Below are 25,286 nucleotides of genomic sequence, written 5' to 3'. Positions count from 1 at the left end.
GTGACCTAAAGATGTGCCTGGAAGGGCTGCATGTTGGGCTGGAGGCAGCCTGTAGTCTTCCCGTCAGGATGCACTTGGTGAGTGAGTGCTGACTGCTGGAGGTTCATTGCCAGGAATGAGGTGAAATGCTGATGGCCTCTGCGGCAGGATGATGGAAGAGGTGGGTTAACATGCCAGAGGACCCAACCCTCAGTCCTCAGGAAAATCACAGTGGCTACTTGTCTTGCCAGCCTCAGCCTGGCCAGTGATTCCCTCCCTGCCCTCCACCTCCTTTAATGGGAAGAAGAAAAACAAGAATTTCAGAGCAGAAGAAAGATTTGGATCATTGCCAGAGAATAATTCAAGGCAGACTCCTCCCCCAGCCAGTTACCCTTCCATGAGAATGAAGGAACTCGAGTTCTGGACCATGCTTGCAAAACTCCAGTCCTCTGAGAATCCATTTCTCAGGCTCCCGGGTTGGCAGGCTCAACGCAGTAGCAAGATGATGCTCATTTCTCCCTTGAAGGATTTCTGAATGAAATGCTTTAGGAGAGTTTGTTCCCTTTTTGCTTCCCAGTGTCGCTGGTGCCAGAATGAGGTCATCCGTGGAGAAAGGGCTTGCTCCTGGGCTAAGCTCAGAGCTGGCCAGTCCCATTTCTGAGGCCCTGCAGAGAATCTGGAAGGCCCAGAAAGCACTGTACCCCCACTCCCCCACCAACCTAGGATGTCTGCCTCAGAGGAGTCTGAGCAAAAGCTTAACATCAAAAGTGCTTTTGGTCAGCTGGGAATCTGGCCAAGAGACCTTTTAGCTAAGTACTTTTTTTGTTAACCTTTTACAATATTGTTTAAATTTAATTTTAGAATTAAACTGTAACTGCAATGACATAAATTGACATCATACCATTAAAAACCAAAATAAAATATGTTTCAGCTGATCAACCGCCTTCTACTTTCCAACCTGAGCTGTTATTTTCCACCATGATTTTATTATAAAAATTTTCAAACATAAAATTGTCAGAGTTTTATGGCAAACACCCATATTCCTACAACCTAGATTCACAATCAACATTTTCTATATTCAATCATATATCTTTCCATCTCATCATCTCTCTACTTGTCAATCCATATTTTTTGTGTATTTCAAAGGAAGTTGTGGTTATCAGTATACTCTCCACCCAGTACTTCTGTTTGCATATCATTGTTTAATATTTTTTTATAGTTCTATTCTCTTTGAGGTAAAATTTATATGCTATATAATGCACAAATCCAAGTCATTTGCATATGCCTTATCAAGATAGAGAATGCTACCATCACCCAGAAAGTTCCCTCATATCATACCCCTTCCTAGTCATTCTCCACTCCTACCTGGCCAGAGGCAACTACTGATTCATTTTCCTGTTCTGAAATTTTATCAAAATGGAACCATTCAGTTGTGTAAGGCTTTTCTCACTCAGCATGATGTTTCTGAGGCTCATCCAAACTGTTGTGTAGATCAGTAGTTCATTCCTTTTTATTACTGTGCAGTATTCCATTGTGTAAATATACCACAGTTTACACATTCATTCTCCTATCGATATACACCTAGTCTTCCAATTTTTGACCATTATGACAAAAGCTATTGAGAACAATTTTGTACAAATATTTTTTTATGGACATATGTTTTCATTAACCCTGGGTAAATACCCAGGAGTGAAATTGCTGGCTTATGGGGTAGATGTGTGAATGTTTATTCTACATTCCCATCAACAGTGGAAGAGAGTTCCAGTTGCTCCACATCCTCATGAACATTTGGTGTTATCAGTCTTTCTAATGTTAGCTCTTCTGATGGGTGTGAAGTGATTTAAGCTGCCATTTTGGTAAATTTTCCAAACTAGAAAAAAATACGTATGTACAAGCATCAAGTGTGAAGGAAATATTGTTTGAAAGAAGTCTAGAGATTGGCAGATGTGACATTAGAAAAGTGTACCTTATCCAAACTCAGGCCATACAATCAACAGCTTGAGGGAATAAGCAATGGCTGAAGGGATGGGGAACAAGCAGCCAGATGTATTCCTCAGTTTCTAATTCTCCCAACTATATTATAATGTTAGAAAAGTGAATGTAATGCTTAGAAAGCTGTAGCCTTCATTGACTGAGAAAAAGGAACTCTGTGTTTCCCTGCAGACCTGGCCCAGCCTGCAAAATGGAGTCAGGAATCACCTAGATAATTGGGAGAGACCCTGCTCCTCCTGCCCTCTTTCCAATACTGACCCCCGACCTGAGGGCAGGGAATTAACTGTTTTTGAGCATCAGCATGGTGTCAGGACCTATCCTGGCACTCTGCATATATTGCCCTTTAATCCTCACAACAAAATCCCTATAAAGTTGGGTACTGAGAGCCTCATGCTATAGGTGTGAAACCAAGATTCAGAGAGACACAGTAACTAGCCTAGAGATAGAAGAGATAGAAGAACCAGAATTTGACTCTAAATCCTGTGCTCTTTCCACTCTACCTTGCTAAGTACTTAGAAAGCAAGTTGCAGGGGGGTTAATAGTTTAGTGGGTGCTGAGGCCAGTAGTAGAAGGTGTGTGTCTCTCAGTCAGATTTGTCCCTCCTTTTTCTTTCTTTTCTGCTTTCCGCTTTCTAGCATGTCTGCATTGAAGGCAGGGCAGATCCACTCCCCCCACCCCCCAAACACAATCAGTCTTCCTGAAGAGGCTGATGTAAAGGAACTTTGGGCATCCTCTCTGCAGCTGCCACTGTGTCTCAGGCCTTGGGTTTTCCTCTTGCAGGAAGGAATCATCAGCCTGTCACTTTCATCTCAGTATCTTAGAGCCTCATGGTCTCTCACTAACCTTGGTCCTCTTGCTCCTCACTCCTTTCTGCTCACTGTGGGAAAGGGAGGTAATTGTGTCTATGATGTGTTTCCCCAGACTGAGTTACCTGTTCCTGAAAAGCACTAGCTTGTTCCTCAAATCCTGCTGTCCGGAAATAATTGACGACATCCATCACGGCCCAGTCTGCAGGATCAGGTGGTCTCCCATTTTCCATGGAACTGCAAAACACAAATCCAGACAGTTGTCATGGCAGTGCCTGCACGAGGGTGTGGCCAGGCTCACTCATCGGTCAGACCTGGGCCAGCTCACTGGGAACAAGGCCCTCTCTTCCCTCTGAGGCCCACATCTCAGTCTACCTCCCACAGGGCCATAATCCTTATCACGTTTCTTGGGTTCAGACGAACATTACTCCCATTGGCTTAGTCACTGCTTTCCTAATAAATCATTTGATCTTTAATTTAAATTATTCCCTTACATACTGTTTTTTAATTCAGAGACACTGAGAATGGGCCAGTGCCTTCTGGTGGCCCACAGTATGAGATTCATACTCCTGAGTTAAGAACGCCAGGGCCTTTACAATACGACCCCAACATAGCTCTCTCTTCCCATCTTCCTACCACCTTCCTCACTCCCATCCCCACGAATCCAGGGATAAAGCCATTCCTCAACAGGCCACGCCCTTTCACAGATCTGGACCTTTGCACATTCTGACCCAGCCACTTACAATGCCCTCACCTGTCTCTACCTCACAAAACTCTAGCATTCCTACCAGTTCAAAGGCCAACTCTTCCATGAGGCATTCTCTGGCTCTGCTAGAAAAGTGTTTTAGTTATAAACTCTTCTGAGTTCTAGAACTCCATTCAAACTCCCACTGGAGCACCCTCCAAACTCTCTGTTTATTGGACAGTGTCTCCGATTAGAGTGGGAGATGCGGGCTAGAGATACACAACTGCGTCTGGACCATATTTCACGTTATTACTCCTAGTGTCAAGCATGTACTTACAAACTCAATATTGTCCAAATGAATAAACAGATGACCATCAAGCATTTGCCTGAGAAGGTCCATGGGTAACCCTTCTCATTGGATTTAGAGAGGAGGGATAGAAGAAGTGGATTAGAGAAAGAATGGCAATGACCCACAACACTGTGACTCTGCCTCATGTCTATGTTTTGGGAGTATTTATCTGGATCCCTCAATACTTCACTCAAGGTGATTCTCCCAGAATGTACATCTAATCACATTGTTCCTCTGCTTAAAAATCCCTCAAATGCCTCCCATTGCTCTTAGGATAAATTCCAAATAGCTTAAACTTGGCTCAGGAGGTCCTTCAAGACAAAGTCCCTCCCACCTCTTCAGCCATCAGGGAGTGAAACAGACACAGCCCTTGTTCTTATGGGCCACTGTCTTGTGGGGGGTGGACATGATCAATAATCCTACAAGTAAATGTACAGCTGCAAGTTGTGCTAAATGATAGGATGGACAGGTACATGGCACTATGACAGTTTAAGGGGTAGGGGAGGCTTTCCTGTGGAAGTTTCTTTTGAGGTAAGGTCTAAAAAGCAGCTGGAAGTTAATCATATGAAGAAGTCAGGTGAAGACTGCACCAGGCTCTGTGGCAGGGATACCTTCAGCCAAGGGAGCCATGCAGATCTCAGAGGCCTCACTGAAGATTCTGGATTTTTGCTAAGAGCAATGGAAAGTTGTTGGATGTTCTTATGTAAAGGGGGTGACCTGAGCAGATTCATATTTTGAAAAAGGAGGCTATTGGAGAAGAGCCAGAGGGAAAGAAGGGTCCCAATGAGAGGTGTATTATAGTCATCCAAGCAGGAGATCACAGTGACTCAGACTAGGGTGGTGGACTAGACACAGAGAATGAAGGGGATGGAAGTGTCATGGAAGTGGACGGATGGTGATCACTTCATGAGATAGCACCCCTAGGATTAGTTGGACATGCTGAATTTGGGGTACCATCTATACCCAAGTGGAGATTTAAGCGGGATGGAGCCTAGAACTTAAATCAGAAGGGTGGGCTAGAGACACACATTTGGGAGACAGAGGCATTTAGATGGTAACTGAAACCTCAAAAGAGGATGAGAAGAAAATTGGGCCTAGAATTAAGCTTGAGAGGTTCAACATTCAGTGAAAGTTGAAAAGATTCACGTTACTGTTAAGTGAGATGAAACTGCCCAGACTGGGGGATTACCGAAAATCTTTATACATCTACAAGTCAAGGGTCTAGTTGTCTCACCACTGGCATAATGTTTTGCTCACAGCAGGAACCTGAAATATTTGACAGGTGGGGATACTTACCACTATACTAATAAGGATAGTGGTGAACCAAAAATATCTGATTAAAAAAAATCAAACCAACTTCTGTGCCAGTGAAAGAAAAGGGAGTCACTGATCAATGGCACATGTGATCACTCATTTTTCACCAGTACTTAATTTAAAAACATTTAGAGCCAGTGCTTACTAGTTAGGAGTGTTTTCCCTTTTGGGCTTAGAAATGGTGAATCTATACATACTACATGCTTATTTACACATATGCCCATGCGTGCACATACACCACACACCACATACCAAGCACACACACATACACACGCCCCTTCCTACCATTTAACAGGCAACATACATTGGGAGATTTTTCACTCTAACATTGTCAAACATTAACTATGTATTTTAAAATTAATGATAAATATATTTAGCATTTTATTTATCCATTTGCTGGGATTTCCTGTCATACCATTAACATAAGCAACCATGAACTGACACTGGGGACCCTCTTCAAGGTACCAGTTTCCTTCCCTCTCTTGCTTAAGGGGGGCTTAAAGAATGGAAAGGAGTTCATTGTCCTAGCAAATCTATTAAGTTTTCTAACGAGCTCACTTCTAGCAGTGAGGACAGAGTCCCACTGAACATACTTTTAAGTGCCCCAGAAAACATCTGAATTTACTCTCTCTGTGGTTGACTTCAATTAGCTGCCTCTATTCAGAAAGAATAGTTATTCAATTATAATAATGAAGTATGCTACATTCATTTTTTAAGACAGAAGGCTTTCCTCATTCTTATTGTGGTGGGATGTAATCATCACTTCAACAATTCTGAAATATTCTTGAGTACCAGAGATGCCGCAGAGAATAAAGAGTTTGTAAAACTGCTGCAGTGTACCACGAAGAACAGGAACAATGTGGAACCGGGCACTCTCTCATACACAGGGTGAGGGAACCCACCCAGAAGAAACAGGGATTAGAAACGAATCAATAGATTTAATGACTGATCTACCTAAGTGTAAGTCTGATAGTCCCCAAAAAACAAAATAACTTGGAAAAAAATCATAACATTGGATTACTCATACGTTGAGAAGAAAAACTTGTCTATCTTCATCTCTGTAGCTCACCAGCAACTAGTACGGTCTGACTGGTGCATACTTGATACACCGCTAAGATCTGTTATGTTAAATGTATTAACAACCAGAGAGCACTTACAGTCTACAATATACTTTTCACATATTACCTAATGTCAGTCTCCCGCCTTCTTGTGAACTGGCTACTGTAACCTTCTTTGAGGAAAGTAAGGCTCAGAAAGGTTAAGAAACTCATCCAAAATCACACAGTAAAGCCAAGGTTGGATTCCAGATATGCTCCACTACAAACCTATGCTTTTCCCACTATATTTATTCATTGATACAACAGATACTTACCAAAGGCTTACTGTCTTTATTGTGCTAGACGCAGGGTTACAGGACAGAGAATGAGCAGCCCCGTTCAGAAGGAGCTGGCAATCGGTGATGGAAAGCAGGCAGGGAAACAGCTAACTCTAAGTAATACTAGAATTTGAGGGAGGAACAAAGGCTCATGTGAGGCCTCATGCAAGAGAGGGCCTGGTTAGTCTGGCCTGCCTAGAATACTCGAGGATTTCCAGTGGCAATTTAAAAAGGATTTATTGCGCCAAACACACCCTAAGCTGAGCCCCGAAGGAGGAATGGCTTGCAGAGGCCCGTACGTGCAGGCGCACATCACCTCTTCTAGGCCACTTATGTGAATGCACAAGGATGATTTCATTGGGCTCTTCCAGTGGTTTTAGTGACAGTTTTAAGGGGAAAGCTGGAGATGATCCAAGGTAACATGAAGGGCTGGGGTAGGGTTGAGGGGGAGAAGCCAGAGTGCCCAGGCTGAATAATATCTGACCTGAGAACACTTTGGAGGCTACATATAAGTGGCACCTTTCCCTGCTGGGAATGCAATACATGTCCTCAAAGACTGATGTTTGTGGCCAAACTGAGACACTTAACTTTGTTTCCTTATAAATGGACCATTCTCTCCACATCTTCTAACATGTGTGTGTCAAATTCCAGATGAAATTTAACCAATGCTGCTTAAAACACCTCCCAGATGGTGGTTCCATTATGGCTGCTAATTTTGCAGTGATGAAATGAGATGGCAGATATAAAAGTGCCATTGTCATCTGATATTTATTATTCACTACAACCATAACAAAATGTTTCTCAGAAAATAACACAAATTTAGATGATAAATTTATGAGTATTTTTCCAGGCACAGAATCTTTAAAAGAAAAAATATGTACACATTTGCCTTACTAAAAAAAATTAGCAAGAAATCCCATCACTTAATCAAATCAACATTTCCATTTAACCCAGTCACCTTTTAGTTCTTGTGTATATGGGTGGGTACATCACGTATTGATAAAAATCATATCATGCATCAGTAACTCATACTAGGAAATGACCATCCCTTAATTAAACCATCACCTTACTTTTAAAGAAAACCAGAGAGACACAATCATAGGGACAGGAATGCAATAAATAATAAATTTGGCAGATATATGCAGATTAAACTGAGTCCTTATTATGAGCTTTTTCATGTTGGCAGATGATATTAAAATAATTTTAAGCGTTGGCACAGAAGTCTCCATTTCCATTTATAAGAAGGCAGGTGGAAAATAGTTGAAACTTTTTCTGAATCTAGCACATATACATTTTATGGTACTTACGATATTATATATTCTGAGGGTTGGTCAGGCCAAAAAGGATACTCTGGAAAAATACAATCTATATGTGATTTCACAACTCCATTATATTCATCAATTGCATTTCTAATTCAAAGTTCAGAGCAAAAGTTACTTTAGACAATGGTTAACATATTATTATGACATATTTGTCACATTACTCCTTTTATAAATCTAATTCTGTATGTTACTTATTATTATACCCAGAAATGCATTCTAATTTTGTATTTCCTTGATATTTATAACTTACTTTCAAAATTAAATTAACCTAGTCTTCGCTCATGTCTTAAAAAAGTCTTTGGCTAAAAGCAATTTAATTCTGATTCTAATAAATTAATATTGATTTTTCTGCCTATGACATATCTAAGAATGAAGCAACTAAATGAGCCTCAGTTTTATCTCTATTCCTTTCTCCTTTCTCCCTTCATGCCAACAAACAGGGATCTAGCTAAATGGCAGGCCCAAAAAGAAAATAGGATGATTCAAAGATTCTTGACAGGATATTTTTTATTTTTTAATATTCATATAAATAAGAGTTGACTGCATTTAGCTGTAGCATACCCAAGTGATGAAAACATGGAAAAAGCAAATAATTCATCAAGCCTTCCATATATTCCAAATTCTTTAGCTTAGCATTCAGAGGCCTGATTCAAACATAACTTTCTAGTTTGTACTGAGACCTAACTGGGCAACATCCTAGACTTACCCATACCTATGGCTTTTGCTTATATCACTCAAACCCTTTCTGTTCAACTTCTAGGGGTTAGAGTCCACTCATTTTTTTTAAAGGTATCAGTTAAATTTCTCCTTCTAAATATCTCCAACCAAAATTTTATTCTAATGATTAATTAATTTTAACTTGTCTATTAAGAGCCAGGCCCTCAATAAGCACTGGAAACTCACGGTCTAATCAAAAGGATAATCTCAAGTCATCTGTGGGTCATGTTTGTTCTCTGCCTTATTCCAAAAAGGGGTTAAGGAACTGGGTGAAAGGATGGATGGAGGAAGGATGGAAAGTCAACATGGCAGCGTAAGTCAGGCTGTGCCAGGTGTGTGGATGAGAGGCCGTGGAACCATGGATCAGCAGCAAGACCAGGAGCAGGCAGCCAGGACAGACAGAGCTCCTCTCTGCATAATTTCTTTCCTCTGTAATACGTATCTGCCCTCAGGCAATAGCTTTCCTCTGAAATCACACAGTGCTCTGTCCTTGGCATAACTCTGCCTGGAATATCTCCTCAGTCCATCTTCTGGAAAACAAAAGATCCTATAAACAGCCTCTCTTCCTACCTCTTCTTAACTTTCTAGTCCAAATAAAATCCTCTGAACTAGTGTAAATAAGGACACTCCTTTTAAGTGGACTCCATGAACATTTTTTTACTCATTATCAGATACAATTCATGCCAAACACAAACATACGAATGTTTCATATCCTAATCATTACTACCAAAGGGAACAGCCTAGAGACTGCTTGAAGAACTTTCCCTCCCTACTCTGAGCCTACTCTCAGCACAGCGGTGACTATTCCAAAGGACTTAGGTGTGGCTTTATCACTTACACAAACTTGGTTTTCCTTCTAGAGGGATCTCAGTAGCAAGATAGAAACCATGTAGAAAACAGCAGCTCTTCAGGGCGGCTAATGTATAAAAGATATATGGTGAATGTCTGTGAGTTCTGCTAGCCTTGACTGAAACTCTTGTTGTTCTCACATTTAAAATGTGATGTCTCAATGTGTTTAGCTGACTTTTTAGTTTTATGCATTTAACTCTTTTGAAATGTACACTTCTTTAAGGTAGTTGTTTCCAATGGATACAATGGTATAAATCAAAATAATAAACAGACTCAATTCTTTACCCAAATTATCATTTAATTAAAGGGAATAATCAAACAGTTATTTATCATAAGACCATATATCAGAATGAACTATAAAATATTAAGGAATGAATATTAGCTTCTGTAAGAAAAATAAAACTGTAACAGTTACAAGTACCACTATTAACACCCATATATTATCCCTATTCAAGAAACCATTCAACAAAGAAACAGTAGACTTGAACACCACCATAGGCCAAATGGACCTAACAGACATATAAAGAATAGGAGGGAATACTTCTGAACTCATGAGACCAGCATTACCTGTATACCAAAGCCAGATAAAGACACTACAGGAAAAGAAAATTACAGTAGAGGGAAATTACCTTAACATAATAAAGGCAACATATGAAAACGCTATAGCTAACATCATGCTCAATGACGAAAAACTGAAAGCTTTTCCATTAAGATCAAGAACAAGGCAAGGATGCCCATTCTTGCCACTTCTATTCCACATAGTAATAGAAGTCTGAGCCAGAACAGTTAGGCAAGAAAAAGAAACAAAAGACATCCAAATTGGAAAGGAGGAAGTATAACCGTCCCTATTTACAGAGGATATGATGTTATATACAGAAAACCCTAAAGACTCCACAAAAAACCTGTTAGAATACATAAATTCAGTAAAGTTACAGGATACAAAATCAACGTACAAAAATCAGTTGCATTCCTATATGCTAATATGAACTATCTGAAAAGGAAACTAGGAAAACAATCCTATCTACAATAGCATCAAAAAGAGTAAAATACATAGGAATAATCTTAACTAAGGAAGTGAAAGGCTTGTATACTAAAAACTGTAAAAAATTATGAAAGGAATTAAAGGAGACACAAACAAATAGAAAGACATCCCAAGTTCATGGATGGAAAACTTAATATTGTTAAAATGTCTATAGTACCCCAAACAATCTACAGATTCAATGTAATCCCTATCAAAATACCAACAGCATTTTTTATAGAAATAGAAAAAAAGTTGTAGTATTCATATGGAACCGGAAAAGATCCTGACTAATTAAAATAATTTTGAAAAACAACAAAGCTGGTGGCATCACACTTCCTGATTTCAAAATATATTACAAAGCTACAGTGATTTAAACAGTATGGCACTGGCATAAAGACATACAGACCAATGGAAGAGAATAGAAAGTTCCCCCAAAATATACATGCACATGGTCAAGTGACCTTTGACAAGGGTGCCAATAATACAAAATGGGGAAAGAACAGTCTCTTCAACTAATGGTGCTGGGAAAACTGGAGATCCATGTGTAAAAGAATGAAATTGGATCTTATCTTATACTAAACATAAAAATCAACTCAAAATGGATTAAAAACTTAAATATAAGGCTTGAAACTGTAAAATTCCCAGAAGAAAACTTAGTGAAAAAGCTTCAAGACATTGGTTTTGGCAATGATTTCATGGATATTGCCCAAAAGCACAAACAAAAGAAAAAACAGACAAGTGGGCCTACATAAAACTAAAAAGCTTCTGTATGGCAAAAGAAACAATCAATGGACTGAAAAGGTAACCTACAGAATGGGAGAAAGTGTTTGAAAACTATATATCTGATAAGAGGTTTATTTCCAGAATATATAAGGAACTCCTGGCAAAAAAAACCGAATAACCCAACGAAAAAACAGTCTAAGTACTTGGACAGATATCTCTCAAAAGAAGACACACGAATGAAAAGAGGATCAAAGTTACTAATCATCAGAGAAATGCAAATTATAGCTACAACGAGATAGTATCTTACACCTGTTAGGATGCTATTATCAAAACAACAAAGATGTGTTGGCAAGGATAGAGATAAATTGTAAGCTTTTTTGTACATTGTTGGTGGGAATACAGAATGGTGCAGCCACCGTAGAAAACAGTATATGGGTTCCTCAAAAAATTAAAAATAGAACTACTTTGTGGTCTAGTAATCTCAGTTCAAGGTACTTATCCAAAAGAGTTGAAAGCAGGATCTGAAAGAGATATGAGCACTCTCATGTTCATTGCAGCCCTATTCACAATAGCCAAGATGGGAAAACAACTGAAATGTCTATTTACAGATGAATGGATAAAAAAATAAGTACATACATACAATGGAATATTATTCATCCTTAAAAAGGAAAGAAATCTTTTCATTTGTGACAGAATGGATGAATCTTGAGGACATTATTCTACATGAAATAAACCAGTCACAGAAGGAAAAATACTACATGATTCCACTTATATGAGGTATCTAAAATAATCAAACTCATACAAACAAAGAATAGAATGGTGGTTGGCAGAGGCTAAGGGAAGTAGGAAAGGGAAAGTTAATAAACAACAGGTGTAAAATTTCAGCTTGCAATGTAAGTTTTAGAGATCTGCTGTACAACATTGTGCCTACAGATAACAATACTGTATTGTACACTTAAAAGTCTGTTAAGAGTGTAGATCTCATAGTAAATGTTCTTACCTCATTAAAAAAGAAAGAAAGAAACAAACAAACAAACAAACCATATCATACTCTAACTTACCCCTTATACATATCTGCAGAAAAGTTACAACATCAGATACTGTTTAGAAAGGTAACTTTCACGTTTGAATTATTGGCTCAGCTTGCTTCCTTTTTTTCTTTTCCTAAAAGACTATCTGTTAAGAGGTACTTAATATTTAGTAATTTAAAATATCTTGGGAGTTTTAGTTTCCCTGGCTTTCAGGATACAATGTCTTGCAATGATGATCACCCTTCATTCCAGATCGCTGTTCCCTGGGAAGAAGAGCAGCTCAGGGACCACGACATCATTGCATTCAGGTAGAGGCAGGGCAGTGTGATTGTAAAGGCGGACAGAACAGATGAGAGTGGGCATGATACAGAGAGAGTGCCCAGGAACTACCCAGCAAGCTGGATAAAATCCCCTCATTGTTTCCCAAGAACACACATCTAAGTCTTGATGACTATTTACGTGATGCTGCAAGAGGATAGGATTGGGAGTAAATAAAAGCTGAAGCCAGTAATCAGGCTCACAATTACTTCTATTAGTTTCCCATATCTCCTTCTCTGAGAAGCCAGACCAGGCTTTAAGTGTCCAAAGAAACACTTTAAAGAGATTTAAAACAGAGTCTGAGCTTTTAACTTTGTTCAGCTATAAATGGCTTGCATTCTTGCACAAAAAAGAAAACAATTTTTCAATGGACATATGGCTATTTCAGTTACAGAAGTTTTGTTAGAATATTATGAGAAAAAACTAAAAAGGTACTTCACAAAAAGTGAAAGATTTTCCAATTAAACCACCAAACAATTCCCTGAAAAATACAAGGTCTTTCTAACAAAACCTAAGACCAACTAATTCAAAATTTGAAAAACCACAAGAACTTTTTTTTAACTTCAGATGAAAGTACAACATAAAAGACACTGCCCAATTAATATTTGAGGTATGTTTTATCTTAAAAGACTTCAGATCTATGAAGAAACATCAATGTATGGAAACTAAGCTCATGGTTTAGATATTTTTAAACCTTTTATGTCCGTCAAAGAAGAATTTCAGCTAGATATAAAAAAATTAAATTTTATCTAGATGGATGGTGCTTCAGCAATGTTAGTTTTTTAAAAAAAAATCTACATTTATTGTAATTTTAAAATAAGAGACCATTGTTTCCTTATTGCTTCATTCCACTGTATGATGTCTATGTTCAGTTTTCTGAAGCAGACTCTTGAAAAGTGTCATAGATACCATTGTCAAATTGTTCAGTGTATATTTCCAAATATTCTAGATCAATACCAGTTAATGGAACTGTTAAAAGAAATAAAAGACAATAAATTTCCAATGAAAATTTTGTGTCCAAATTGATATATGTGTGAAATACACAACAGGGTCTTAAAATTTAGTACAAAAATGTCAAATATCTCATTAATAATGTTATGTTGATTACATGTAAAAATAACTTGTAGTATATTAAGTTAAATAAAATATATTAAAATTTATTTCACTTGTTTCACCACTAGAAAATTTTAAATTATGGGTGTGGCTCAGGTTTTATTTCTGTTGGGCAGTAATGATATATATCCAGAAATGGAATTGCTAAGTTATAAAATATCTGATTGACACTAGAAAATAATGCTAAATTGTTTTGCATAGCTGCCATATACATTAACACCCCCACTAGTACTCTATCTTATAAATTCGAATCTTCTCTAATGATTGGTATTGCCATATTTTAAAATTTTTGCCAAGTGAATGGGTATGTCATTGTGATCCCCATTTGCATTTTCTTGGTCACTAATGGCACCGAACATCTCTTCATATGTTAATTGGCCATATGTATTTCCTCTTCTATGGAATGTCTGCTCATGTTTTGGCCATTTCTCTATGGGATTTTTCTGTTTGTGTTTTTCTTATTGATTTTTTTGGTTATTACTATTGAAGACCCTGAACATAAAATTAAATATAAAATTCAACTACTCTTGTATTTCAGAATGAGTTCAAGTAGAATCTAAGCCTTGGTAATTGTCATGCCAAAACCATATTGACTCATAATATACAGAATAATAGAAACCTGAACAAGAATCCACATTAGAGATCTAAGAGTTTTGTTGGTCAAGGCTGAGAGATTTTAGCAGGAATAAATGAATGAAGGGAAAAAGGCAGGAAAGGAAGTCCAGCATGATGTTTGTTTAAAATTGTCAAGGTAGCATTTATCACATCACCGTCATTTAGGACAACAAGTTTGATAAATCAGAAGGCCTGAAAAATGGGTTTCAATCATGCTTTTCTTCCTCTTGCAGCAATGAATGACACAAGAATCCAGGGTCCAGACTTGGAATAAGCCTGCCCCAAGACTGCCTAAAACCAGACTCACTTCAGTTTATGGGATTGAATGAGGACAGTTACAGGACAAAACTTACATGGAGAAAAAAAGAATTATCTTGGAGTCAGAAGAGCTGGGTTCAAACCTCAGACTTGCCTCTTTCTCATGTGATTGTTAAACAGTCACTTCTCTGAGTTCCAGTCTACTTACTTTTTTTTTTAAAAAGGCTGCAATATATTCACCATATCAAATGTCACAATGATTAAATGACATAACATTTGTGAAGACAATTAGCACAATGCACGGTTCACAGTAAGCACTCTGATGCTTTTTGAATTGGAAAATAAAGACTTTGACTGCTGTATCACTACAGTGTAGAAGTACTTTCTTTCAAACTCCATAACAACTTTCCATTTTTATTTTGCATTCAAGAGAGCTAACGCAGAGAGAAATTAGGTGATTTATTTACTAAATATTCTTCTGCTAGTTAAGAAATGAAAGCAAAGTCAAACTCAAGTCTGCTGAACCAAAGACTTGACAAAGTCAAAAGCTTTTTCTATTGCAAGGCCATGCTTAACTGCTCCCTGGTTTCCAAATCCAAGGTAAGAGTGTTGCTTCTTTCCTAAAGGAAGAAAAGTTTTCTCTCCCAATTAATAAACTGGCTTTATTTTGTAAAATTAAAAAAAAAATTTCAGACTTACAGAAAGGTTGCAAGAATAGCACAAAAATCCCATATGCCCAGATTCCCCAAAATGTTAATATTTTACCACATTTGCTTTATTTTTCCTCTCTCCCCCCTCCTCTCTTCTATGATATATAAAGCAAGAGGCAGAAGAAGGAAGGCAGAGGAAGCTCCAGATTGAAATATTTAAAAATTCATGGTCTTTTTAGAGTTTTAAGCAGAAAGAACCAGTACAAATATGTAAACTAGTTTCTGATACCGAGAAGCCACCCTGTTACACATTCCTCATGTGGAAGTTAGTGCAGAGCAGTGGTTCTCAACTGAGGATGATTGTGCCCCTTAGAGAACATTTGGCAATGTCTGGAGACATTTTTGATTGCCAAGACTGGAGAGGGGTACCACTGGCATTTAGTTTAGAAGCCAGAGATGCTTCTAAACTATGACAATGCATAGAACTGCCCCTTCCACAACACAGCCTTAAGACTCTATGTTTTATGCCTTTAGGGATTCTGCATTATAATCTAACTCTGACCTTTCCAACATGTTAGCCACTAGCCACTTGTGGCTGTATAAACTAACCGGAACTTCTACTTCTAGTCAAGATGGAGTAACAGGAGCTGTATTTTACCCTGCTGCCTAAAACAACTGAAAAAAACATACACAATATAGGAAACAATGGCACTCAAGACATTGGTCATAGGCAGTAAAGGACAGCAATTTCTGAGAGATGGGAAGCAAGTGAGGCAAGTCCTGAGGAAGGTTTTTAGGCTGTGCGCAGGGCAGTCCTGGAGAGGAGAGAGCTGTATAAAAAGAGAACTCTGGAGGTCTGCAAAGGGTTCCCCTTGAGTGTTCAGCAGAGTCCTGACCAGCAACTGCATGTGAGGAAACTACCTGACATGGGGAACAGACCTGGGAGGTTTAGAGGGAACAATCCTTGGAGATCATGCAGGGATGGACATAGTATCTTTTCCCATCTGCCAGAGAACAAAATCTCCTAATTCAGGAGCATTGGTTAAAGTACATCTAAGTAAAATAGGGAAAAAAATATCCCGTAGACCAAATGCAGCTGTGGTCCTGCCTAACAAAACTTAAAAGCAAGACTTAAAAGGATAAAACTGTTTCCAAGTAACCTAACAGCATCCCAGTAAATATCAAGCATATTTGTAGCAGTACAAAAATATCTAGCACCCAAAAAGGTAAAATTCACAATGTCTGACATTCAGTCAAAAATTACCAGCCATGCAAAGAAGCAGGAAAATACAACCCATAATGAGAAGAAAAATCAATTAATTGAAACTGACCAAGAAATGACACAAATGACAGAATTAGTAAACAAGGACACTGAAAAAGTTATTATGGCCAAATTCTGTATGTTCAAGAAGCCAGAGGAAATAATAAATACATTAAGTAGAGACATGGAAGATATAAAAAAAGACCCAAGTTGAACTTCTAGAGAGGAAAACTACATCGTCTGAAATGAAAAATATAATGGGTGGGATTAACAACAGATTAGATATTTTAGAAGAAAAGATCAGTGAACCAGAATGCAAAGCAATAAAAGCTATCCAAAGTGAAACACAGAGAAAAAATTTTTTAAAATGAACAGGGCATCAGTGAATTATGGAACAACATCAAATGATGAAATACACATATAATTGGAGGTCTCAAAGGAGAATGGGGAGGAACAAAAATATCTAGAAAAAAATCGTTGACAATTTTCCAAACTTGATGAAAACTAGACCCACACATAGATCCAAGAAACAAAACCAACTTCAAGCACAAGAAACATGAAGAAAACCGCACCAAGTCTCACAATCAAATTGCTTAAAATACCGATGATAAAGAGAAAACCTTAAAAGCATACAGAAAAAAGTGACACATACATACAGAAGAACAAAGATGAGCAAAATACTAAGATGAGGAACAAAACAAGGATGTCTGCTCTCACCACTTTTTTCAACTTTTCACTGGGGATTCTAGTCAGTATGAAATAGGAAAGGAGAAAGAAATAAAGGGCATCCAGATTGGGAAGGAAGACATAAAACTATCTTTATTCATAAGATATAATTGTGTATATTAAAAAATATGATAGAATATACAAAAAAGCTACTAGAAGTAATAGGTGAGTTTAGTAAGGTTGAGCAATACAAGATCAAGAGATACAAAAATCAACTGTATTTCTATGCACTAAAATAAACAATTGGAAATTCAAGTTAAAAAAGCAATATCATTTAAAACAGCATCAAAAACATGAAACGCATAGAGATGCATTTGACAAAAATATGCAGGACCTACACACTGAAAACTACACATTATTGCTGAAAGAAATTAAAGACCTAAGCAACTTGAGAAAAATACCGTGTTCATTTGTTGGAAGATATGATATTGCTAAAATGTCAACTCTCTCCAAATTGATTTATAATTCAATGAATGCAATGCCAATTGAAATGTCAGCAGGTTTGGAGATTTTTTTTTTTTTTTGGTGGAAATTGACAAGCTGATTCTAAGATTCATGTAGAAATGTAAAGAATCAAAACAATCTTGAACAAGAAGATCAAAGTTGGATAGCTAACGCTACATGATTTCAAGTTACAATTATCAAAAGTGTTATATTTGCATATAAATATATGCAAAAAGATGAATGGCATAGAATAGAGATTCTAAAAATAGAACCACAGATATTTTTCAACAAAGTTGCAGATGTGTTTGAACAAATGATGCTAGAAAAATTGGATATTCATAGACAAAAAACCAACACCACTACCACCAACACCAACAAACATTTCAACCCTTATCTCACACCACCAGCAAAAATTAACTCAAAAATCATAATCCTAAGTCCTGAAACTTAAAAGTATAAAACTTCTAGAAGAAAACATAGGAGAAAATCATTGAGATCTTGGGTTAGACAAAGATTTCTTAAATATCATACCCAAAGCACTATCCACTGAAGAAAAAATAGATAAATAGGACTTCATAAAAACTAAAAAATGTTTGCACTTTGAAAGACATTATAGAAAGAATGAAAAGATAAGCCACATGCTGGGAAAAAATATTTCCAAATCATATATATAATCAAGAACTTATATTCTAAATGTATCAAAACTCTCTATCCAACAAATATAAAAAAAAACCTAACCAATAAAAATATCGGCAAAATATTTGAACAATGCTTCACCTAAGAAGATACATGGATGGCCAATAAGCACAGGAAAATATGCTTAACACATCAGTGGTCATTAGGGAAATGAAAATTAAAACCACATCTAATATAATGTCTAATATAAAAAAGATTGATTATACTAAGTTAGTGAGGACATAGAACAATTAGAACACTCACACACTCTCACACACTGGTCACAGGAATGTAAAAGGGACAACCAGTTTGGAAAATAGTTTGGCAGTTTCTTAAAAAGATAAACATACACCTATCATATAGCCTAGCCAATCCCATTTCTAAGTATTTATGGAAGAGAAATGAAGGCACATGTCCACACAGAGACTTGTACACAAATGATCAAAGCAACTTTATTTGTAATACCTAAGAAATGGAAACAATCCAAATGTCTATCATCATGTAAATGATAAACAGTAAACAATTTGTTGTATATCTATACCATGAAGTATTATTCAGTAATAAAAAATAATGAGCTATTGATACACACAACATGGATAAATTTCAAATTACTTAAACTGAGAAGAAACCATACACACTCACAAACACACACACATTCATTTCTATAAAATTCTAGAAAAAGCAAACTAATTTATAGTGACAGCATATCAATGGTTGCCTGGGGATAAGGAGACAGGAAAGGACAGAAGGGAGAAATTACAAAAGGTTATAAGGAAATTGGGGGTGATGGATATATTCATTATCTTAATTGTGGCAGCAGTTTCATGGGTGTATGCAAATATCAAAAGTTACCAAATTTTATATTTTAAACATGCAATTTATTATATGTCAATTATACTTCAATAAAGATGTTAATTTTAAAATTGATTAAAATTAAGTAAAATTTCAGTTCATCAATTACATTAGTCACATTTCAAGATCTTAGGAGCCTTGTATGGCTAGTGGCTACCATCATAGCGCAAATACAGAACATTTCCATCATTGCTGAAAATACTGTCAGACAGCACTGATCTAACTCATACATAAAAAAGCATCCGTTTCTTTAATTCCTCCTTACATCTACCTACCCCAAACTTCAAGAATGGTAATAAGCACGGCAGTATAGCACTGATATATAAATTACTTGAGAAATTTAAAAAGCAGATTTTATTAAGTTAATTTTAATGTAACTTTGCTATGAAGCAAAATATATCCTCTGTTCATAAACATATAGCACACTGTCTCCTCATTTAGATATCACAGCTTCTATGGATTACATTTAATTAGTTTCCTCCAAAGCTCAAGTTGATGGCAATTTTAAACTAAATGACACGGAAAGAAACACCCTCTTGGTACTTCCTTTCTCCTTGTAATCAAAGTAGTTATTACTTTGATATAACTCTGAAATGAGATTATTCATTTTTTTCTTATACTCACAGATTTTTGTTTTATTTCAGAATATTATACTACATAACGCAACTGAATTTTCCTACTTAAAAGAATCAAACATATAACTCTTACACAACACAATCAGAAGTTTCAAATGTGAGAACAGACATTAAAATAGAACACCATGATATGCACTGAAATGTTTCATATTCAATGAACATTTCATAAAATTAGGATAGAGAAGTTGTTCAACTTAGTATTCCTGTTGAAGCTTTTTCCCTTCCTGTACTATAGCTTAGTTTTGAGAGTTAGAGGCTATTTTATTAAAACAAACAAACAAACTCGAACTCCGTTTTCTGCCCCCACCCTTGTAACCTATAGGCTTGGAAGGCAGAGGCTATGCTTGCTCTGAGTTTTTGTTTCAATATACAGAATGCAGGGCTGAAATCCTCATCCGCCCTTGTTCCAAAGCCTGATACACAAACCCTTCATGCGCATTTTGATGTCTTAGTCATCTCTGTCTTAGAAATGGAATACAGAAAAAGGTAATTGGGGTTGGGTTAGAAGGGAGGCTGGTGGCCGGTGTAGACAAACCAAGACAACCCCCCAACTGTGGTATTGTAGTATATAAGCAAGAACTATAAAAATAGAAACCAAGTCCCTCTGTTGTTTGCAGAAGCAGAACTCAGAAGCCAGCTTCACTTACTTTTTTACACCGACAGAGCCATTTTCCTTGTTTTCCATGTCAACAGATAGCATGGGAAGGCTGCAGGGTTCCTTTACTTCAGCAACTAATCAATAAGGGAGAAAAGCTTGTGTTTAATTCTTAGAAAGTGAGAGAAGAATATATATTCTGAATCGGAAACATAATGGTCCCTTTTACAGCTTCACACCAGTTCACGTATGTTTGTTTAAATCTCCAGTTCCCTCAGCGATTGGAGAGATGTGATTAAACCTAAAGAACTGGAGGAGACGGAGACGGATTGGGGTGCTTTCATCTGTACTGGCACTCCCTGCCTTGACAATAAGCATTTGCAAATGAAATTGAATCCGCGTTCAAAACAAGTGTTGTGTGAACTGGCACAGCTTCCTCTGGGTGCCAAGCTCTCACTTAAGACATTGCAACTCATAAATGAGTCAAAGTAGAGAAAAACAATCCCCTTTTTCCTGCCCCCTCCCACTATGGGCTGTGATTTTCTTTCTTATTGCATTTGTTTTTTTGTCCACTCCCCCTGTTCCTAGATTTTTTTCATTGCAATGCAGAAGGGCACTTAAAGCTTTTGTCAGCAAGTATTCCCCTACCTCACATATTCTCAAAGAAAGCCTCAAAAACCCGACTGTGAGATGGCCATGCTGTGGTAAAGCAGGAAGCTCACAAAAATGCCAGATAGCCCGTAAGCACAGAAAGGTGGTGCTGGTGTGTGCGTGTGTGTGTGTGTGTGTGTGTGTGTGTAAGAGAGAGTAGCAGCAGCTCATTAGATTTATGAAAAATCATCAAAACATTTAAGGAGATATAGTAGCATCCATCACTATGTCTTTTTGTTTAGTAGGATGAGGACTGTAAAAAAAAATAAAAACCCTCCACAATTAATATGCAATTAGCAAGATGAAAAAGCTATGAACAAAACTGCTTTAAGAAAAAAAGAAAAAAAAAAAAAAAAACAGTCCTGAAACGTGTTTGCTCTTATTCAGCTGAAGCCATAAATTAAATACATTTCCTCTCAAATCACTTTATACTTCGGCACTCCTTCTCTAGGGATTACTCTGACATGGCAAGTGCATCATTTAGTATATTCACAAGATTTTATCACTGTTAGAGAAGTAGATGATTAACAAATAACACTGTAAGTGTGGGATAATCTTCACTCTTGACACACACACACACACACACACACACACAAACTTCCAGTTGCTAAACCACTTAGATCATTGCTAGAGAAATCCAACATTTAATATACATATAGATATTAGCATACATTCACACACCGTTACAGAGTAGACAGGAAGATAGTGCTGCTGCTTCATGCTAAAAGAATGATTTCACTTCAGTTGGAAACTGTTACACATTCACCATTTTCTAAGCATCTCAGAAAACAAAACAAAACAAAACAAAACACTCACAATGATACTCTGCAACATCATACTACATTATTATTATTACTATTATTTTCTTTTTTTTTGTGGAAGAGTAAAAAGAAAACCTACCTATAAGCAACTAAAACATATCATTTTTTATAGGCTTATCAAGAACAGCCAAAGAAACCCCAATGTTTTCTTTCACAAAGTAGGCTGGCAAAGGAATTCAATAAGGAGGTACAATTTGACACAGTGAAATAAAACCAGGCTGGCTCTCAGCCAACATGACGTTAGGAATCACACACAAGCTGCACCAACTGCCTTCTGGTTCATGGCTGACTTTTTAAAGCTACAGTGTGCCTGTTCACTTTTGCTAACTACCTTCAGCACAATTAAGTGGAAGTGAATGAATCACGAGTCCAAAACCTGCAGAATTCTCCCTATACCTGTCTTGTACAAAGAAAAACAAGCTGTCTCAATAGCCTCTTATTTTTTCCCTCCCCTTCATTGTTGCTGCATGATATGGCTTTGCTGTTGTTTTGAGCATGAATGTCATGTTTCAAACTATTTGTTTTTCTCCCCTGTGGGAAAAATAAGAAAAAGAACCCAGTGCTTATGGGTTACAACCAGTGAACACACAGAAGCTGCAGTCCTGTGTCATTCTTTTTCCCTAATAGAGATTCGTGGACAAAGTTCCCAGGGCTGGCTTTTAAGTAATCTCTTTGTGAGAATAAGCAAAGCTCTGCCCAGCGGCAAATCCTTTTACTTCATTATGCGGGAAGTAACATATTTCAGAGAGGATGCAAAATAGATGACCACATCTTCTGAAAACACCCACATTCTTTTATTTTGGCATTCATCCTACCAAATGAAGCCAGCAAAAATCCCAACTGAAACAAACAAAACTTTATTCTACAAAATGAAAACAATTAGTTCTGGGAGGTTTAATTTTAACTGTTTATCCCTGTTGCACAAAAAGCATAATTCAACAAATTCAACCAACACTTATACCCTATGAGTACCTGGTACTATATTAGTACATCTAAATAAGAAGATAATTCAGTCTTTCCCACCACCACCCTAAATCCCAATTCAGAAAATTGGGAAGTGGAGTAGAGAGACTGGGTAATAAAATCTCTTCATTAGTTATCCCTGCTCAATCTCAGTTCCCTTGCTTGGCTGGGAACCCACTGCACGGGGAGACAATACCATCCCATAAACGTTCTGCAAATACACAAAAAACCTATATGGTTGCCTCTTCATTGAAATAAACACCAGTCAACATTTGTGTACTTTTAGGTCAAGATGTCAACAAAACCATTCAAGATAGTGCAGAAGATACAGGTTGCCCAGAAGAATCTTGGGAAAAGTTACCTGCTGCTGAAATACGAGTAGATTCAGGCAGAATGGAGGAGAAAGCTGCCTGTCTCCATTTTCTTCAATAATTCTTAAGGGCATTAAATCAGCAACTAAGATCTAAATTTGGAACCTGAAATTCAAGTTCAAAATTTTTTTCCCTTATTTCAGGAATGATTATTAGAAATCTTCAACTTCCTGAAAGATCATGACTAACAAAGATTTCAAGTGTTCTCGCCACTTATCTTTTATCATTGCCCCCTTGAAAAAACAAACAATAATCTAGGAACCAATTCCAAGTGTTCAAATATTATTGAGTGCCATTTTTTGAGGTGGGTCAGGCATGTGGACCTTTTACCACTGCTGATCAAAATGATGGACTCTTACGGAGATAAAGAGCTCTTCCCGCAACAGATTCCATAAAGCTTTTGGACTTCATCTGAAATTCCTGAACTATTCTTCAACCAAATCCAAATAGAAGAGTGCTGGACTGTGAATCCTGTCCACAGGGCAGGGGGAAGAGGGCGTCCTGACAGCACTGCTCAGAACAAAAGCATGTTCACCTCACATGGGAAAGAGGAAAAGAAAATGTAGTTACACCCAATTCTTCCTTAGGCACGCTCACAGGAGAAAGGATTCTGTGACGTTTTTCCAAGCATTTCTTCCTATATGTAAAGGACATTCCCTCCCATCTTGCCTGCTGTGATCGAAAGTCTGCCAGTTAGACAAGTGTAAGGTTTCAGAAGGTGGTGTAGGAAATCAATTCCATTTTAAAAAAAAATGAACCACATAGACATTCTAAATTATGACAACAGGAGGTTTCACTTACCAGCTAGTTTCTAACTTTGGTAATAAACTGACATTTCTGAATATAAATATATATACTAGTACTCACCCACGCCCTCCAACAAACTGACATTAACCCTCTACTGTTGATAAAATGATGTGTGTGTATGTGTAATGTGTGTGTGGTGTGTGTGTTATGTGGCGTGTGTCTGTGGTGTAGTGTATGGTGTGTGTGGTTGTAGAACGTGTGTAGTGTGCCTGGGTGTGTGTGGGAGAGAGAGGGGACATTCTGGGGGAAAGGCCAAACAACCTTCTTATCCAGCACATTATGGGATGTGCTAAAATGACTTTGGAGACCCTTGCACAGGATTCTGGAGCAGAACTTTAGGACACACTTGGAAGTGGGCTCAGATGGGGGAGGGGAGGCGGGTCAGTTAGGGCGGGAAACTGGTGCCTCCAATTGGCTTCTTTTATTGATCAGTACTCATCCACCAGGCAGAGCAGACCGGTCCAGAGAGCTATAGCGCTGTCCCAAAAGACCCGCCACCAAGCACCACCAGCCCAAAGTCGCCGGAGGGCAGGGCCGGGCTCCACGCGTCCCAAAGGTTGTCCGATGGGAGAGTGAGGAGCAGCCAAGAGAGGGGACCGTGAGGACAAGACCGAGCACGCCAGGCTGCCTCTGGGACGAGCAGCGCCAGCCGAGAGCCAACGACTCGTTGCGGCACCGGTGGCAGAGATGGGAAAGTTTCTGGCTAAAACTTTGAAGGAGAAACAGTTCGCTGGTCTTTAGTTTGGGGGCTCCCGGGGGAAGCCCGTCTTTGGAAAAGGGTGTGTGGGGGTGTGGCGCTCGCGGTGCGCCTTGCCGAGCCAAGCCACCACCCCGGCCCGGCCCGCGAGCTCTGTCCCGCAGCCCCGGGCGCGCCCCTGCTCTCCGCAGGGCCGGGCGCGCTTCTGCCCTCAGTTCCACTCCAGGGTGACAGACTCCGCGCCCGTGGGTGCAACAAGCTGCAGGAGCACCGGACACACGGCAGAGACGAGGGAGGGCAGAGCGGTTCTCATGGTGGCATTCTTCGTTTCCTTCCATCCTGGAGAGGGGACGGGGCAGGCGCGCTCCCACGCCCCGGCCGCACGAGCGGATCACTTACCTCCCCGCATGGCCGCACCGGGGGCTTGCCCCGCAAGGAGCCGGGCGGCCGCCACGCGCCGAGCCGGAGCACCGGCCGGACGCGCGCGGCACGCCGGGAGTTGTAGTCCACTGCGTGCGGGCGGGGGCCGGGAGGCGGGGACCCTGCGAGGGGGAGGCCAAAGGAGACCCCGCGCGACAGAGCAGGGCCTTGAAGGTGGAAGGGAGGACGTTTGCAAAAACGTAAAACTTCCAGGGAGCTGGGGGGAGGAAAGCCCTCCTAGAGAGATTTTT

The 25,286-nt window shown here is 38.6% G+C and overlaps 1 protein-coding gene across 3 annotated transcripts in view; it reads right to left on the bottom strand.

Moving 5' to 3' along the window:
* The window catches only part of SAMD13 (sterile alpha motif domain containing 13), a 38,545-nt gene extending 13,502 nt beyond the window's left edge, over nucleotides 1-25,043 (bottom strand). The window contains exons 1-3 of one of the 3 annotated variants that reach the window (XM_069478137.1): nucleotides 25,015-25,043; nucleotides 20,358-20,442; nucleotides 2,903-3,014 (exon numbers count right to left, since the gene is read on the bottom strand). In XM_069478137.1, the coding sequence (XP_069334238.1) occupies nucleotides 2,903-3,014; nucleotides 20,358-20,442; nucleotides 25,015-25,024 (207 nt within the window). In that variant the 5' untranslated portion in view covers nucleotides 25,025-25,043. Of the gene's footprint in view, nucleotides 1-2,902; nucleotides 3,015-20,357; nucleotides 20,443-20,953; nucleotides 20,996-21,856; nucleotides 21,951-25,014 lie in introns of those variants that run through there. The other 2 variants (XM_069478138.1, XM_069478139.1) reach the window with 2 other exon arrangements.
* Nucleotides 25,044-25,286: the final 243 nt, after the last annotated feature.

Source organism: Eulemur rufifrons, chromosome 8 (genome assembly GCF_041146395.1).
Source record: "Eulemur rufifrons isolate Redbay chromosome 8, OSU_ERuf_1, whole genome shotgun sequence".
Classification (NCBI taxonomy): domain Eukaryota; kingdom Metazoa; phylum Chordata; class Mammalia; order Primates; family Lemuridae; genus Eulemur; species Eulemur rufifrons.
The sequence above is the reverse complement of the archived record's forward strand: the minus strand, read 5'-3'. Positions and strand labels throughout refer to the sequence as shown.